The sequence below is a fragment of the Lynx rufus genome, unplaced genomic scaffold (genome assembly GCF_022079265.1).
Source record: "Lynx rufus isolate CCGP_SWC_20201006 ecotype Redwood Valley unplaced genomic scaffold, mLynRuf1.p SCAF_2, whole genome shotgun sequence".
In the NCBI taxonomy this organism is placed as follows: Eukaryota; Metazoa; Chordata; class Mammalia; order Carnivora; family Felidae; genus Lynx; species Lynx rufus.
Window position 1 is genome coordinate 119,677,267 of NW_025814834.1, and position 14,160 is coordinate 119,691,426.

Below are 14,160 nucleotides of genomic sequence, written 5' to 3' on the forward strand. Positions count from 1 at the left end.
AAATAGACCTATATTTATTAAGGAAATTATATTTGTAATTAAAAACCTTCCCAGAAGGAAAATCTAGGCTTAAAAGTCTTTACTAGTGAATACTATCAAACATTTAAGGAAGCAATAATGCAATTTCTACCCAAACTCTCCCCCAATATTGAAGAGGTGGGAATTCCAACTCTTTTTTCTTTTAAGTTTATTTATTTATTCTGAGACAGAGAGTGTGCAGGCAAGCGGGCAGGGGCAGAGAGAAGGAGAGACAGAATCCCAAGCAGACTTCGCACCATTAATGCAGAGCCTGATGTGGGGCTTGAACCCAGAACTGTGAGACCATAACCTGAACCAAGACCAAGAGTTGGACACTCAACCGACTGTGCCACCCAGGTGCCCTCAACTCATTTTTTGAGGCCAATATTGTCCTTATACAAAATCCAAACAAAGTTATTGTAAATAGAGAATACAAACCAATATCCCCCATGAACACAGATGCAAAAATTCTTAATTTTTTTAAATGTTTACTTATTTTTGAGAGAGAGAGAGAGAGAGCAAGCAATCATGAGTGAGGTAGAGGCAGAGAGACAGAGGGAGAGAGAAAATCCCAAGTAGGCTCTGCACCATCAGCACGGAGACTGATGCGGGGCTCGAACCCACGAACGGTGAGATTGTGACCTGAGTTGAAACCAAGAGTCGGATGCTTAACCCACTGAGCCAACCAGGTGCCCCAAAAATTCTTAACAAAACTTTAGCAGATCTAATCCAACAATATATAGCAAGTATAGTAAATCATAACTAAGTGGGATTTATCCCAGGCACCCAACATTGATGTTAACATTTTTTTTTTTAATTTGAGAGAGAGAGAGAAAAAGAGGGAGGGAGGGGCAGAGGGAGAGAAAGAAAATCTCAAGCAGGCTCCATGCTCAGCACAGAGCCAGACCTGGGGCTCAATACCATGACCCTGGGATCATGACCTGAACCAAAATCAAGAGTTGGACGCCCAATCAACTGAGGCATCCAGATGCCCCAATTTTAACATTCTTATATCAATCATTGCAATTCACCAGATTAACAGAATGTAGAAGGAAAAAATGATACAATAATCTCAACAGATGTAAAACTAGGCATCCATTGCTAATGAAAATCCTCAGAAAACTATGACCAGAAGGGAACTTTTTCAATGTGATAAAAGGCACCTATGGAAAATCTGCAGGTAATATCACACATAATGGTGAAAAACTGAATGCCTTCCTCCTAAGATCAGGAACAAGGCAGAGATGTTTGCTCTCACTATTTCAATTTAACTTTGTACTGGAGGCTCTAGCTAGTGCAATAAGGCAAAGACAAACAACAGACAGACAGACAGACAGACAGATAGACATAGAGATTGGAAAGAGGATTAAAATATCATCTCTCTTTCTTGGGGGGACGACATCATCATGTAGAAATCCTATCAAATCTATAAAAAAAATCTCTTAGAACTAAACTGTGAATTTAGCAAAGCTACAGGATACAAAATCAATAGGGAAAAATCAATATAAACTAGCAATAAACAATCAGAAATTGAAAATTGTAAGATATTATCAACTATAAGAGAATCAACAATATGAAGAATCTAGGCATATGTGTCTCTAAGATACGTGACTAGGATACACTAAAAACAAAACACTGGTGAGAGAAATTAAAGACATTATTATTATTATTATTATTATTATTATTATTATTATTGGATTGGATAATTCTTCATTGTAGGGACTGTTCTGTGCTTTGTAGAACGTTTACCAGCATTCCTGACCTTCATCTACTAGATGCCCGAATCACCCTTGCCCTGAGGTATGATAAACAAAAATGTGTCCAAATACACACACACATCCCCAAAAAATCCCACAAAAATGTGTCTAGATACTGTTATATCTGTTACCCCCAACTGAGAACCACTCATCAAAATAAATGGAGATATGCACCATGTTTATGGACTGGGAGACTCAATATTTTTGAAATATTGATCCTCTCCAAATCAGTCTATAGGGTCAATGTGATCCCAGTTGAATCACCAGCAGGCTTTTTGTCTACACTGACAAGTGGATTCTAAAATGTGTATGAGAATACAAAGGACCTAGAATAGCCAGAATGATTTTGAAAAAGAAGGACAAAGTTGGAGGACTTTCGCTACAAGATTTTAAAACTTATAAAGAGCTGCTGTGATCAAGACAGCATGGAGTGGGCTGAGGTATCAGTAGGAGCAGCTGGGCGGCGGGAGGAGCTGACAATTAAGCTGATCAAGATGACAACCTCCCCAAAGCACAGAGTCTGTGGCAGAGCCCATGGGGGAAGAGCCAACAGGGAGTCTAGCCAGGATCAGTGGAGTTCTGGACAAGGAGCTGGAGGAAGGGGGCTTTGACAAGGCCTACGTGGTGTCCTTGGCCAGTTTCTGGTGCTAAAGAAAGATGAAGATCTCTTCGGGAATGGCTCAAGGACACACACGGTGCCAATGCCCCGCAATCCTGGGACTGCTTCGGGTGCCTCCCAGAGTGGTGTGACACCTTTCTGTGAGGCTCTCTAGGGAGCCCCCAATCTCTAGTCCCAGCACTGGGTCTCCAGAGTTTGCAGCCATGTGGGGACCCCCCCCCCCCCGTCCTCTACGAAGGAAGATATTGCTGTTGTCATACTCACCTGTGATATACTTCAAGATCTTCAGGGAGTTCTCTCCCCTCCCCATTTCAGCTTTTTTGGAATTCGGACTCTTACATGCATCTCCCTTCTTCTTCCCCTGCCAGTTTCATGTAGACAATTATCAGCTTGTCTGAGTGGATTCCCAGCCTTTCCCTCACCCCCACTTCCGTCTCTAGTCTGTTTTATGCTATGTGGCTCCTTTTATGTCTTTGCAAAGTTTTTTATATCAATAAAGTTAGTGGACTTCAAAACAAATGGTATTGGTCTTAAAGTAGACAAATAGATGAATGGAACAGAACAGAAAATTCAGACATAGACCCACATATATTTGATCAATAGATTTCAATAAATTGCCAAGGAAATTAAATGGAGAAAGAACAGAGTTCTCAACAAACAATGTTGGAATAAGTGGAAATCTATATGCAAAAAATGAACCTTGATCAATACCTTGTACCTCATACAAAAGTTAGCTTGAAATGAATCATAAACCAAGCATAAAATGTAAAACTATAAAATTTCTAGAAGAAAACATAGGAGGATATTTTTGTGATCTTGGGTTAAGCAGCACTTTCTTAGAACATGAAAGAACAGTTTGATAGTTTGGGCTTATTTGGCAAAATTTAAAGATCTGATTTGAAGAAATCTGGTCTTCAAAAGACACTTATTAACATAGAAAGACAAGATATAGATTGGGACAACATACTTACAAAGTACCTCTATAATAAAGACTTGTATTTCAGATACGTAGGAACTCCCAAATTTAATCACAAAAAAAAAGCAAACAACTCAATAAAAAAATGGGCAAAAGATTTCAATAGACACTTCACCAAAAATATACAGATGGTAATTAAGGACATAAAAAATGTTCAACGTCAGTAGTCACTAGGGCAATGCAAATCAAAACCATAAGATACCATTTCACACACACTAGAATGGCTATAATAAAAAAGACAGACAATGATAAGTGTTGACAAGAATGTGGAGAAGTGGGAACCTTCATATATTGCTAGTGGGAAATAAAAAGGTACAATCCCTTTGAGAAAGAGTTTGGTGGTATCTTAAAATGTTAAACATATGCCTACTACTCTACTATTTGAAATTTACCTAAGAAAATGAAGGCATAGGTCCACAAAAAGACTTGTACATGAATGTTCACAGCAGTTTTGTTTGTAATAGCCAAAAAACTGGAAACAATAAAACAGCTGGTGTATAAATAAACAACCTGTGGCATATCCATACAAGGGAATACTACTCAGTAACAAAAGAAAACAAACTATTGCTACCCACAACGTCGTGGATAAAACTCAGAATAATTATACTGAGTGAATGAAGCCAGACAGAAACAAAGAGTACTTACTATATGATTCCATGTACATAAATTTCTAGAAAATGCAAACTAACAGAGCAACAGAAAGCAGATTAGTGGTTGATTGCCTGTGTGTGAGGGGGGCACGAGACAGCAGGGAGGATTATAAAAGGGAAGAAGGAAACTTTTGGGGATGATAAGCATGTGATAATTTCACAGATACATGCATGTATCAAAACTTTTCCAATCGTACACTTTAAATCTGCCCAGTTTATTAAAAAAATTTTTTTTAACATTTATTTATTTTTGAGAGACAGAGAGAAACAAAGCACAAGTGGGGAGGGGCAGAGAGAGAAGGAGACACAGAATCCGAAGCAGGCTCTAGGCTCCGAGCTGTCAGCATAGAGCCCAATGCGGGGCTCGAACTCACAAGGCTCGAACTCACAAACCATGAGATCGTGACCTGAGCCAAAGTTGGACGCTTAACCGACTGAGCCACCCAGGCGCCCCAAATCTGCTCAGTTTATTTTATGTCAATTATATCTCAATACAGCAGTAACAAAATAATAATGACAAAAAGAGAGATGGCTAAAGAGACATAATGGTTGAAGTTTGATGTTAGAAAGTTAACCTTCTCTGACATCATTACCCCCGACAGTTGTCTGCTGGTTCCAGGTTATCCACCTAAACATGCAAACTGCTAGGGTTCAAAAATGCACCCAGAGGCAGCTGGCAACTCAGTTAATTCCTCTTCTTAAACAACTGTATACTTGAGAGAGGATCACTTCTGAAAAAAAAATTTTTTTTAATGTTTTTATTTCTTTTTGAAGGAAAGAGAGAGACAGAGCAAGAGTGGGGAAGGAGCAGAGAGAGAGGGAGACATAGAATTTGAAGCAGGCTCCAGGCTGTAAGCTGTCAGCACAGAACCGATGTGAGGCTTGAACCCATGATCTGTGAGATCATGACCTGAGCCGAAGTGGGACGCTCAACCGACCAAGCCACCCAGGCGCCCCGAGAGAGGATCACTTTTGAATTAAATCCTCATTGAAAAGTTCTATCCAGGGTCTCACTTCAAGAAAGCATTTTCCCAGGGCCATACATCTGTTTTTATCCCTCTGCTAAAATTTGCTTCCCACCCAACCCTGGCTTCATTATTTTGTTAGGCCAGACAAAATTCACCTCCTGTGTGTGTGTGAAGCCCTCTCTGGTCCTCTGGTTCTTAGCACCACATTCAGTAGCCATTAACCATCTGGCTCATAATGCCAGCATGTAGGTGCTGTAACAAAATGCCCTGACCCCACTTCCTTACCCCCATCATGAATTTCACCTAAAAGAAAGTAAGCTTGCATTCTGAAATGTAAAGTTTACAATTAAGACAAACCGGTTCAGAGAAAAGATGTGCCAGCACTTGGAACCACACAAGGATTCCTGAGCCAAACAGATTATTACCTAATTGAAAATATTAGTGGGTCAGAGATAGAAACAGAGAGGGAGTACATGAGAAGAGAGGTGCACGCTCACCATCCGGGGAATAAAGAACCCATTTGTATCCTGTTACTCTGTTTAAAGCTATTAAAGTTTACAAAATCTGGAATCCACTGATTACTTTGCCTTGTTTTAAATTCAAGTTTCATAAACAATTTTTTGGTTATAATTTGTTTTCCGAATGTGGCAAGTATGCCAAGAGACCTTACTAGAGTAACAGAAGAGGGTCTAGTTCCACGAGATGTTAGAATCCTCATTTTAATTTTTGAGAATAAATCCTCATAATAATTTGTCATTCTGGGTTTAGATAGCAGTCTTGTGGATTTGTTTAATATCAGCCTGAGAAACAGACTCGACAAGGTAAGACTAGATTCTTTTTTTTTTTTAATTTTTAATGCTTATTTTTGAGAGAGAGAGAGAGAGAGTGGGGGAGGGATAGAGAGAGAGGGAGACACAGAATCTGAACAGGCTCCAGGCTCTGAGATGTCAGCACAGAGCCCAATGCAGGACTCGAACCCACGAACCGTGAGATCATGACCTAAGCCAAAGTCGGACGCCCAACCGACTGAGCCACCCAGGTGCCCCAAGACCAGATTCTAACATATTTTCCAAGATAATGTCACCTTGTATGGCTTCTTAAGACACAGTCCATTTTCCCTGAAGAGATCCTTTTAATTTATTTATTTATTTATTTATTTATTTATTTATTTATTTATTTATTTATTTCTCATTTCCCCACTTCACCCTTCTGTTATAGCACTTACTCCATAACTGGTGTAGAACTATAGATTCTGAGCTACTTGAGGGCAGTTTTGCATCCAGTTTTGTCCTGGCCTCCACCATCGTTGCTCAATAAATAACAGAAGTAAATTGAATCTGGGTAATGTGCAGAGGTGTTTTCTTCCATTTTTAAAACTGATTTGATAGTCAGAAAATTAGATACCAAAAACACCCCTTCTCAAGGACAAGTCTCTCATACTCATTAACCTCTAATACTGTAGATAAGACAGGTGTGTTTTCAAAAGTAAAGGGGCAGCACCCTGCTGGCTCCATTGGTAGAGCATTTGACTTTTGATTGTGGAGTTGTGAGTTCAAGTCCCACGTTGGGGGTGAAGGCTCCTTAAAAAAGAATAAAAAATGAAAGTATGCCACACAGGGGTGCTTGGGTGGCTCAGTTGGCTAAGCATCTGACTTTAGTTCAAGTCATGATCTCATGGTTCATGGGTTCGAGCCCTGCATCTGGCTCTGCAGTGACAGTGCGGAGCCTGCTTGGGATTCTCCCTCTCCCCCTCTCTCTCTGCCCCTCCCCTGCTCGTGCTCTCTCTTTCTCAAATAAATAACTTAACTTAAAAAAAAATGCTGCGCATTCCTAGAGAATTTTTCAATGGGGGTCAGAGTAGCACCAACCTCAGTGAAGTTCCTGACACAGTTTCATTTGGGAATTCCTGAAATGTTAAAAAAAAAAAACAAAACATTTCAAGGCTCTTCGTTACATCAACTAAGATGAATACGGAGATCTGTCAGATGAATAGCCATTAAGGAAATAATTAAAGTGTGCTGTCTATTTAAACAATTAAACCACAATGTAGAGAACCAAATTCTAATTTGGTAACTTTTTGTTACCAAAGACCGTAAAAAAAAAAAAAAAAAAAAAAAATCACATCTTTATAATGAGTCATGATCCATTTTAAATTTTGCAATAGCATTGCTCTTTTGATGAAAAGCGTTCACCACAGTGTATGTATAAACAGTTAAAAAGACTTTAAATTATAGATATATGTTCAGATTAAAATTTTTTTGTTTCAAGCTTTAAAAAAAAAAACCCAAAGTAGTCTGTGAAAACTATTCAACACTGCAGAGATACACATGTTAAAAAAAAAAAAAAAGTAATTGGGCTAAAATTCCATGTTATAAAAAATCAAATAATGAATACTTTTGCCTTGTTCCTTATTTTTTTTTAAGTTTTAATTTTAATTCCAGTTAGTTAACAGACAGTGTTATATTAGTTTTAGGTGTGGCCTCATACTTTCTTAAAAGCAGTAATTTTTTATGGGTATCTTAATAGACATATGATTCCATTAAGCACTGTCAATTGAATGACTTTGACTCAGTTTTCTCACAGTGGGCAGTGTGATGAGTAAATACAACAAAGTGTGAATAAACTAGTTTCCTAATTCACAAATAAAGCATAGTCCTGAACACAGAAAACAGATTCCATTAATATTTCGTTCTGTAATTAATCCTCAAAAGATCCAAATCGTGATTTTATGCATAGGAAATTGAGGCCCAGAGAAACGAAGTTACTTTTTTCATTTCCCAGCTAGTAGACGGCAGCTTAGAGACCAAAGCCACCACTGCCCTGCAGTATGATTTGGCACTCCTGGGTTCCCATAAAAGAGTAAGCTCAAAATGCTAAGGCAAGGAAAGGCTTGTTTCAAAAACGGCGGTAGCACAATCTCTTTTCCAAAACATCATATGCATGGCAGATTTTTGTCCTGCTGATGCTACATGAAGAAAATGTGGGCCTAATCTGTCCAGTCTTCCATTTCAGCGCAAAGGAAGGGGCTGGGTTACGTGGAGATTGTCCTGCACGCCTCATCCGGCCAACAGGCATGGCCACAGCTCTGCAGGGGAAGAGAGGTGGCCTAGGAAGAAAGAACCATCACCAACCCCACCGTGCTGTTTGTCTCTTAGATAAATAAAAATTATATAGATACACAGATAAAAAGGGTGTGAGAGAAAGCAGCGCGTACTCGCGCGCGTTTCCTGATCTGCTTTTACCTTCCCTAATGCTTCCACCCTGGCATGGCCTTCTGCATCATGTGCTCATCTCTCCATCAACAGACATGGCCTTCAACCTCATCTCCACCAACAAAACGGGCGTCTACGCATCCGGCAAAGACCTTGGATGGGACAGCGACGCATTTCCCCAGCTTTAGTCCGGTATAACGCGGAGCCACACCTTGATTTCTAGGCAACTCCCCCACTGGCTTTTCTCCGCTCTGCCCCGCCACCGGCCGCATCAACGCCCCGCAAACCCTCTGCCCGGTGCCCTCCAACCCCTGTCCTAGCTGATGGCCCTCGGCGCCAACCCCTTCAGCCCCCGGGGCCCAGCCCCGGGAACGGTCCTCCCGCCCAGCGCGCCGCGCGCCCCCGCTCCCCGCGCGGACCGCAGCCTCCGGGGCTCCCGCGGGGCTCTCACCTCATCCAGGGTGCGGCCGCCGCGGCTGCCTCCTCCTCCTCCTCCTCGGCCGCCGCCGCCCAGCTCCCGGCCGCCTCGGGACGCCGTCGTGCCCGGCCAGGGGAGCGCCGCGAGGGCGGTGGGGCTCGAGCCGCGTCCCCGGGCCAGTAGGGCGCGCGGTGCGCCCGGCGGGACGCGCGGCGGCAGCAGCTGCAGCCGCAGCGGCGGCGGCGGCAGCAGGACCCGCTGTCGGTCCTCTTCATGGATTTCCCGGGCCTGGCCGCGCCTGTCCCGGTGACCGACCCTGCTTGGTTTCCCCACGGTCTTCGCGCGCTGCCAGGGAGCATCCTCCAGGCGCGGATTGCGGCGGAAACCTGGAAGGACCAGGCCTGCTCCGCGGCTGCCTCGGCCACCTGCTTCTCCCAGATTGCTCTTGTCCCTCGCCCACAAACACCCCCCGCGGTCTCTTCACCCTCTATCATCACCCCATCCTCTCTCCACCCACTACCTCAACCTGGAAACCTTTTCATTCCCACATGGCACTCTTTTTCGTCTTCCTATCCACTCCATGGTCACCGACCTCAATTTCCAACCTTAAAAAGTTTCTCCTTTTCACACTCCCTCTCTCCAAATTTTCCCGGGATTTGTCTTCCTCCTCCCTCCAACTCAGTCATCGTCTTCTATGTTACGTTATTCTTTCCTCAGAATCACTACTTCCCCAGGCTGTTGGCGAACCCCTTTTCTCCCACTCTCCCTGTTTCTCCTTCTTAAACTCTTTTATCCCCTCAATTTTCCCTTTAGTTGTTGTAAAAATCTTCTTCCTAAATAACCTCAGTTTTCCTTTCATTTGAGACTTTTGGATTGCCATTTTTCATGCAGAACTCCTAGTAAAGCCTATATAGCTTGGTATCCAATATCCAGTCAAGGGAATGTAGTCATGGTTAAAAAATAAAAAAGTTCATAGGTCAAATAAATTCTCCACTTCATGTTCCTTCTGAAAGCCTTTTCTTATAGTCCACTAAGGAAGGAAGCTAGTGAGACCCTAGCAGAGCAGAATGCTTCTGTGACACTATTTTATGTACACAAGGCTTAGAAGAGCGGGTTTATCTTTGTAGTGGGCACTGTGGATCCCAAAGTTCAGAGGCAAAATGCCTTATGCAATATGCACTATTGATGGATTCCATGTAAACAGAGGAACTCATCCTTAACACATTTTCCTCCCAAATCTGTGTTGTTGTTGTTGTACTCCAACACTATCATCCACCCATTGCCCAAGCCCCAAATTTGGGAGTGGTCAGAGATTTATCTCTCTCACTCATGCATCTCATCCAGTCAATTCAACTTCTTGACTGTTTCTTTATTTTAAGGTGCCTCTTATCATGATTCCAAATGCCTCCAGAAAATGACACTACCCAGTATCTCATCATTCTTTCAAACCTCCCAGCTTAATCTATATCTTTACCTCTTTTTTCCCTCCATTATGTCTTACCTGCCCAATTTACCCTACCACTCCCGTCCCTGCTAGAGATTCTCAATTATCTTTTGTTGTCTTTCTTTTTTTTTTAAGTTTTATTTATTTATTGAGAGAGAGAGAGAGAGAGAGAGAGAGAGAGAGAGAGAATGAGCAGGGGAGAGGCAGAGAGAGGGAGAGAGAATCCCAAGCAGGCTCCACACTGTCAGTGGAAAGCCACGTGACGCAGGGCTCGAACTTACGAAGCATGAGGTCATGACCTGAGTGGAAATCAAGAGTCGCCCTCTTTTGTTGTCTTTATATCTTTGGCCTCGCCTTCTCCATTAGGTCCATCCCACTCCTGTAAAATAAAGTCCTCTCAGGGCACCTGTGTGGCTCAGTCTGTTAAGCTGCTGACTCTGGCTCAGGTTATGCATGATCTCAGGGTTAGGGAGTTTGAATTCCACTTTGGGCTCTATGCTAACAGCTCAGAGCCAGGAGCCTGTTTCAGATTCTGTGTCTCCCTCTCTCTCTGCCCCTCCCCTGCTCACACTCTGTCTCTCTCTGTCTCTCTGAAAAAAAAAAAAAATGAATAAACGTTAAAAAAAATGTTTTTGAAACAAAAAGGGACATCTTGACCAGGAGGCAGGGTTCATAGATCTAATCAGTTCCATAGCTTTTATGCATTGGCAGGAATCATTCTGCAAGGGCTGAAAAGGAACCCACACAAGAGAGGATGGAAGTTAATGTCACTAAACAGAACCTACATTCAAATCAGCCCCCAGGTACCAGAAGAGGGGCTTCAAAGGGGGAAATGAAAATGAATAGGTTTTGATTTGCTGGTGGAAAATCAAAATCACTAAACTCATTAAACCATGGTTTAATGAGACTAAACTAAGACTGCCAACCTGTAAATTTCTAAATTTTGTAACAACACACGAAGATCTCAAGTGTCCCACTGGAAGAGAGGAAACGATTTCTACAGGTGATTTCCACCTCCACCCACTACATATTAAACACAGTACCATAAACAACTGAAACTATGTTTACAAGTCATAGCTTCAGATAATTGTCCTGAAATGATTGATAAGCCAAAGAGGCTAAAACTGAAAAGGTTTTCTCTTCTTTCTCTATTCAACATTGAATTTCTGCTATGATGTTTGGAAATAGCTATGTGGTTTTGCATTGTCCCAAGAGTTAAACTGGGTTCTGTGATGACATAATTTTGTTTGGGTAGCTCTATTGCCTTGGAATTTACTTAAAAAACTTTTTTGGCTTTGTTAATATTAAGTGTCCTATTACATTTTGGGTTGTTTGAAAGTGAGAGACATCAGAAATTTTGATAGAACAATTCAATATAATGATACTGCAGAAAATATCCAGTAAAAACAGGTGAAGCCCTAGCTGATTAAAAAAAAAAAAATCCTGATTCTACCCAGGTACCTGATTAAGAATTCTGCTGGATGGTGGGATGCCTGGATGGCTGAGTTGGTTAAGTGTCCGACTTTGGCTCAGGTCATGATCCTGCGGTTCATGAGCTCGAGCCCCACATCAGGCTCTGTGCTGACAGCTCAGAGCCTGAAGCTGCTTCAGATTCTGTGTCTCCTTCTCTCTCTGCTCCTCCCCTGCTCACACTCTGTCTCTGCCTCTCAAAAATAAACATTAAAAAAATTTAAATGAAGTTCAATTTACTAGTTCTTTGTCTCATGGCTCATATCTGTGTTGTTTCTAAGAAATCATCACCAGAGCTAAGGTCACCTAGATTTTCTCCAATGTTATTTTCTAGGCATTTTCTCCCTTTCTTTTTCTTTCTTTCTTTCTTTCTTTCTTTCTTTCTTTCTTTCTTTCTTTCTTTCTTTCTTTCTTTCAAGTTTATTTATTTTCAGAGTGGGGAAGTGGGAGAGAGAGAATCCCAGACAGGCCCCATGCTGTCAGCCCCGGAGCCTGACTCAGGGTCCCATGAATCATGAGATCCTGACCTGAGCTGAATCAAGAGTTGGCTGCTCAACTGACTGAGTTGCCCAGGTGCCCCTCTTCTAGGCATTTTCTAGTTTTGCTTTTACATTTAGGTCTATGATCTACTTTGACTTAATTTTTGTGATAGGTGTAAGGTCTGTATCTAGATTCCTTATTTTGCATGTGATGTCCAGTTGTTCCAGCACATAATTGGTTGAAAAAACTATCTTTTCTACATTGATTTGCCTTCTTCCTCTGTAAAAAAATCAGTTGTCCATATTTTGCTGGTCTACTTTTCTCTTCTCTTCTGTTCCACTGATCTATTTGCCTAATGTTCTGTCAATGTCACACTGTCTTGATTACTCAGCTAGTGTTAGTTCTCTGACTTTCTCTTTCAGTATTGTGTTGGCTACTGTTGGTCTCTTGCCTCTCCATATAAACTTTAGAATCAGTTTGTTGATACCCACAAAATAACCCGCTGGTATTTTGAATGAGAATGCATTGAATCTTTAGATCAAGTTGGGAAGAAATGGCACCCTGACAATATTAAGTCTTCCTATCCATGAACATGGAGTATCTTTCCATTTTTCCATTTACTTAGTTCTTTGAATGCTTTCATCAGTAGTTTTTTAGTATATACCCAGGATTGTGCAACCATCACTGCTATCTAATTTTAGAACATTTTGTTCACCCTAGAAAGAAACCCTGTAGCTATTATCAGTCACTCACAATTTCCATCCTCATCATCTACTCTCCCTCCTCCCACTCCTTGGCAAGGGCTAATCTACTTTCTGTCTTTATAGATTTGTTTATTTTAGAGATTTCACATAAATGGAATCATGTAATATGTAGTCCTTTATGTTTGGTTTCTCTCACTTATCATAATGTTTTCAAGGTTTATTCACTCTGTAGCATGTGCCAGGAATTCCTTCATTTTTATCACCCAAAATATATCACATTGTATGGAAATGCCACATTTTGATTATTCACCAGTTGATAGATAGACATTTGGATTATTTCCATTTTTTGACTATTATGAATAATGCTGCTATGACATTCATGTACACAGTTTTGAGAGGACATGTTTTCAATTCTTTTTGGTAGACACCTAGCAGTGGAATTGCTGGGTCACGTGGTAACTCTATGTCTAAGCTTTAGAGAAACTGCCAAACTATCTTCAAAAGTAGTTGCATGATTTTACATTCCCACGAGCAGTGCATGAGAGTTCCACTTCCTCTATATTCTCACCAACCTTTGTTATTACATGTCTTTTTGATTATAGCCATCCTGGTGGATATAAAGTGGTATCTCACTGTGGTTTTGATTTGCATTTCCCTAATGACTAATGATGGTAAGCATCACTTCATATGCTTGTTGGCTATTTGTATATCTTTTTTGGAGAAATACCTATTCAAATTCACCACCTGGGGTGCCTGGATGGCTCAATTGGTAGGTAGGGCATGTGAGTCTTGATCTTGGGATTGTCAGTTCAAATCCTACAATGGGTGTCGAGTTTACTTAAAAAAATCCACTACCATTTTTTAAAGTTTATTTTATTTTATTTTGAGAGAGAGAGAGAGAGAGAGAGCAGGGGAGGGCCAGAGAGAGAGGGAGAGGGATAATCTCAAGCAGGCTCTGTGCTGTCAGTGTGGAGCCCAATGCGGAGCCCAAACCCAAGAACTGTGAGATCAAGACTGGAGCTGAAATCAAGAGTCAGACGCTTAACCGACTGAGCCATCCAGGCACCCCCACTACCCATTTTTTAATTGGGTTGTTTGCCTTTTTGTTATTGAGTTGTAAGATATATAGAGATATCTATATAATATCTGTTAGATACAATGAATACAATTCCTTTACCTTATATATGATTTGCAAATATTTTGTGGTTTGTCTTTTCACTCTCTTGATTATGTCCTTTGAAGCAAAAAAGTTTTCACTTTTGGTAAAGTCCAATTTATCTTTTTTATCCTCCTACCACACCTTTGGTGTCTTATTTAAGTTAATTACTTAACTACTGCTGGGGGTGCTAGGTGGATGAGTTGGTTGAGCATACAACTCTTGATTTGGGCTCAGGTCATGATTTCATGGTTCATGGGATCAAGCCCAATGTAGGGCTCCACAATC

General features: G+C 41.3%; 1 protein-coding gene and 1 pseudogene across 1 annotated transcript in view; one reads left to right on the forward strand and one right to left on the reverse strand.

Annotated features, from left to right (window-relative positions):
* LOC124515283 (myomegalin-like) overlaps positions 1-8,893 on the reverse strand; it is a 114,079-nt gene extending 105,186 nt beyond the window's left edge. The window contains exon 1 of the mRNA XM_047084047.1: positions 8,652-8,893. Coding sequence (XP_046940003.1) covers positions 8,652-8,893 — 242 coding nt within the window. The remainder of the gene's footprint in view (positions 1-8,651) is intronic.
* On the forward strand, positions 2,270-2,538 carry LOC124515284 (barrier-to-autointegration factor-like; annotated as a pseudogene).
* Positions 8,894-14,160: the final 5,267 nt, after the last annotated feature.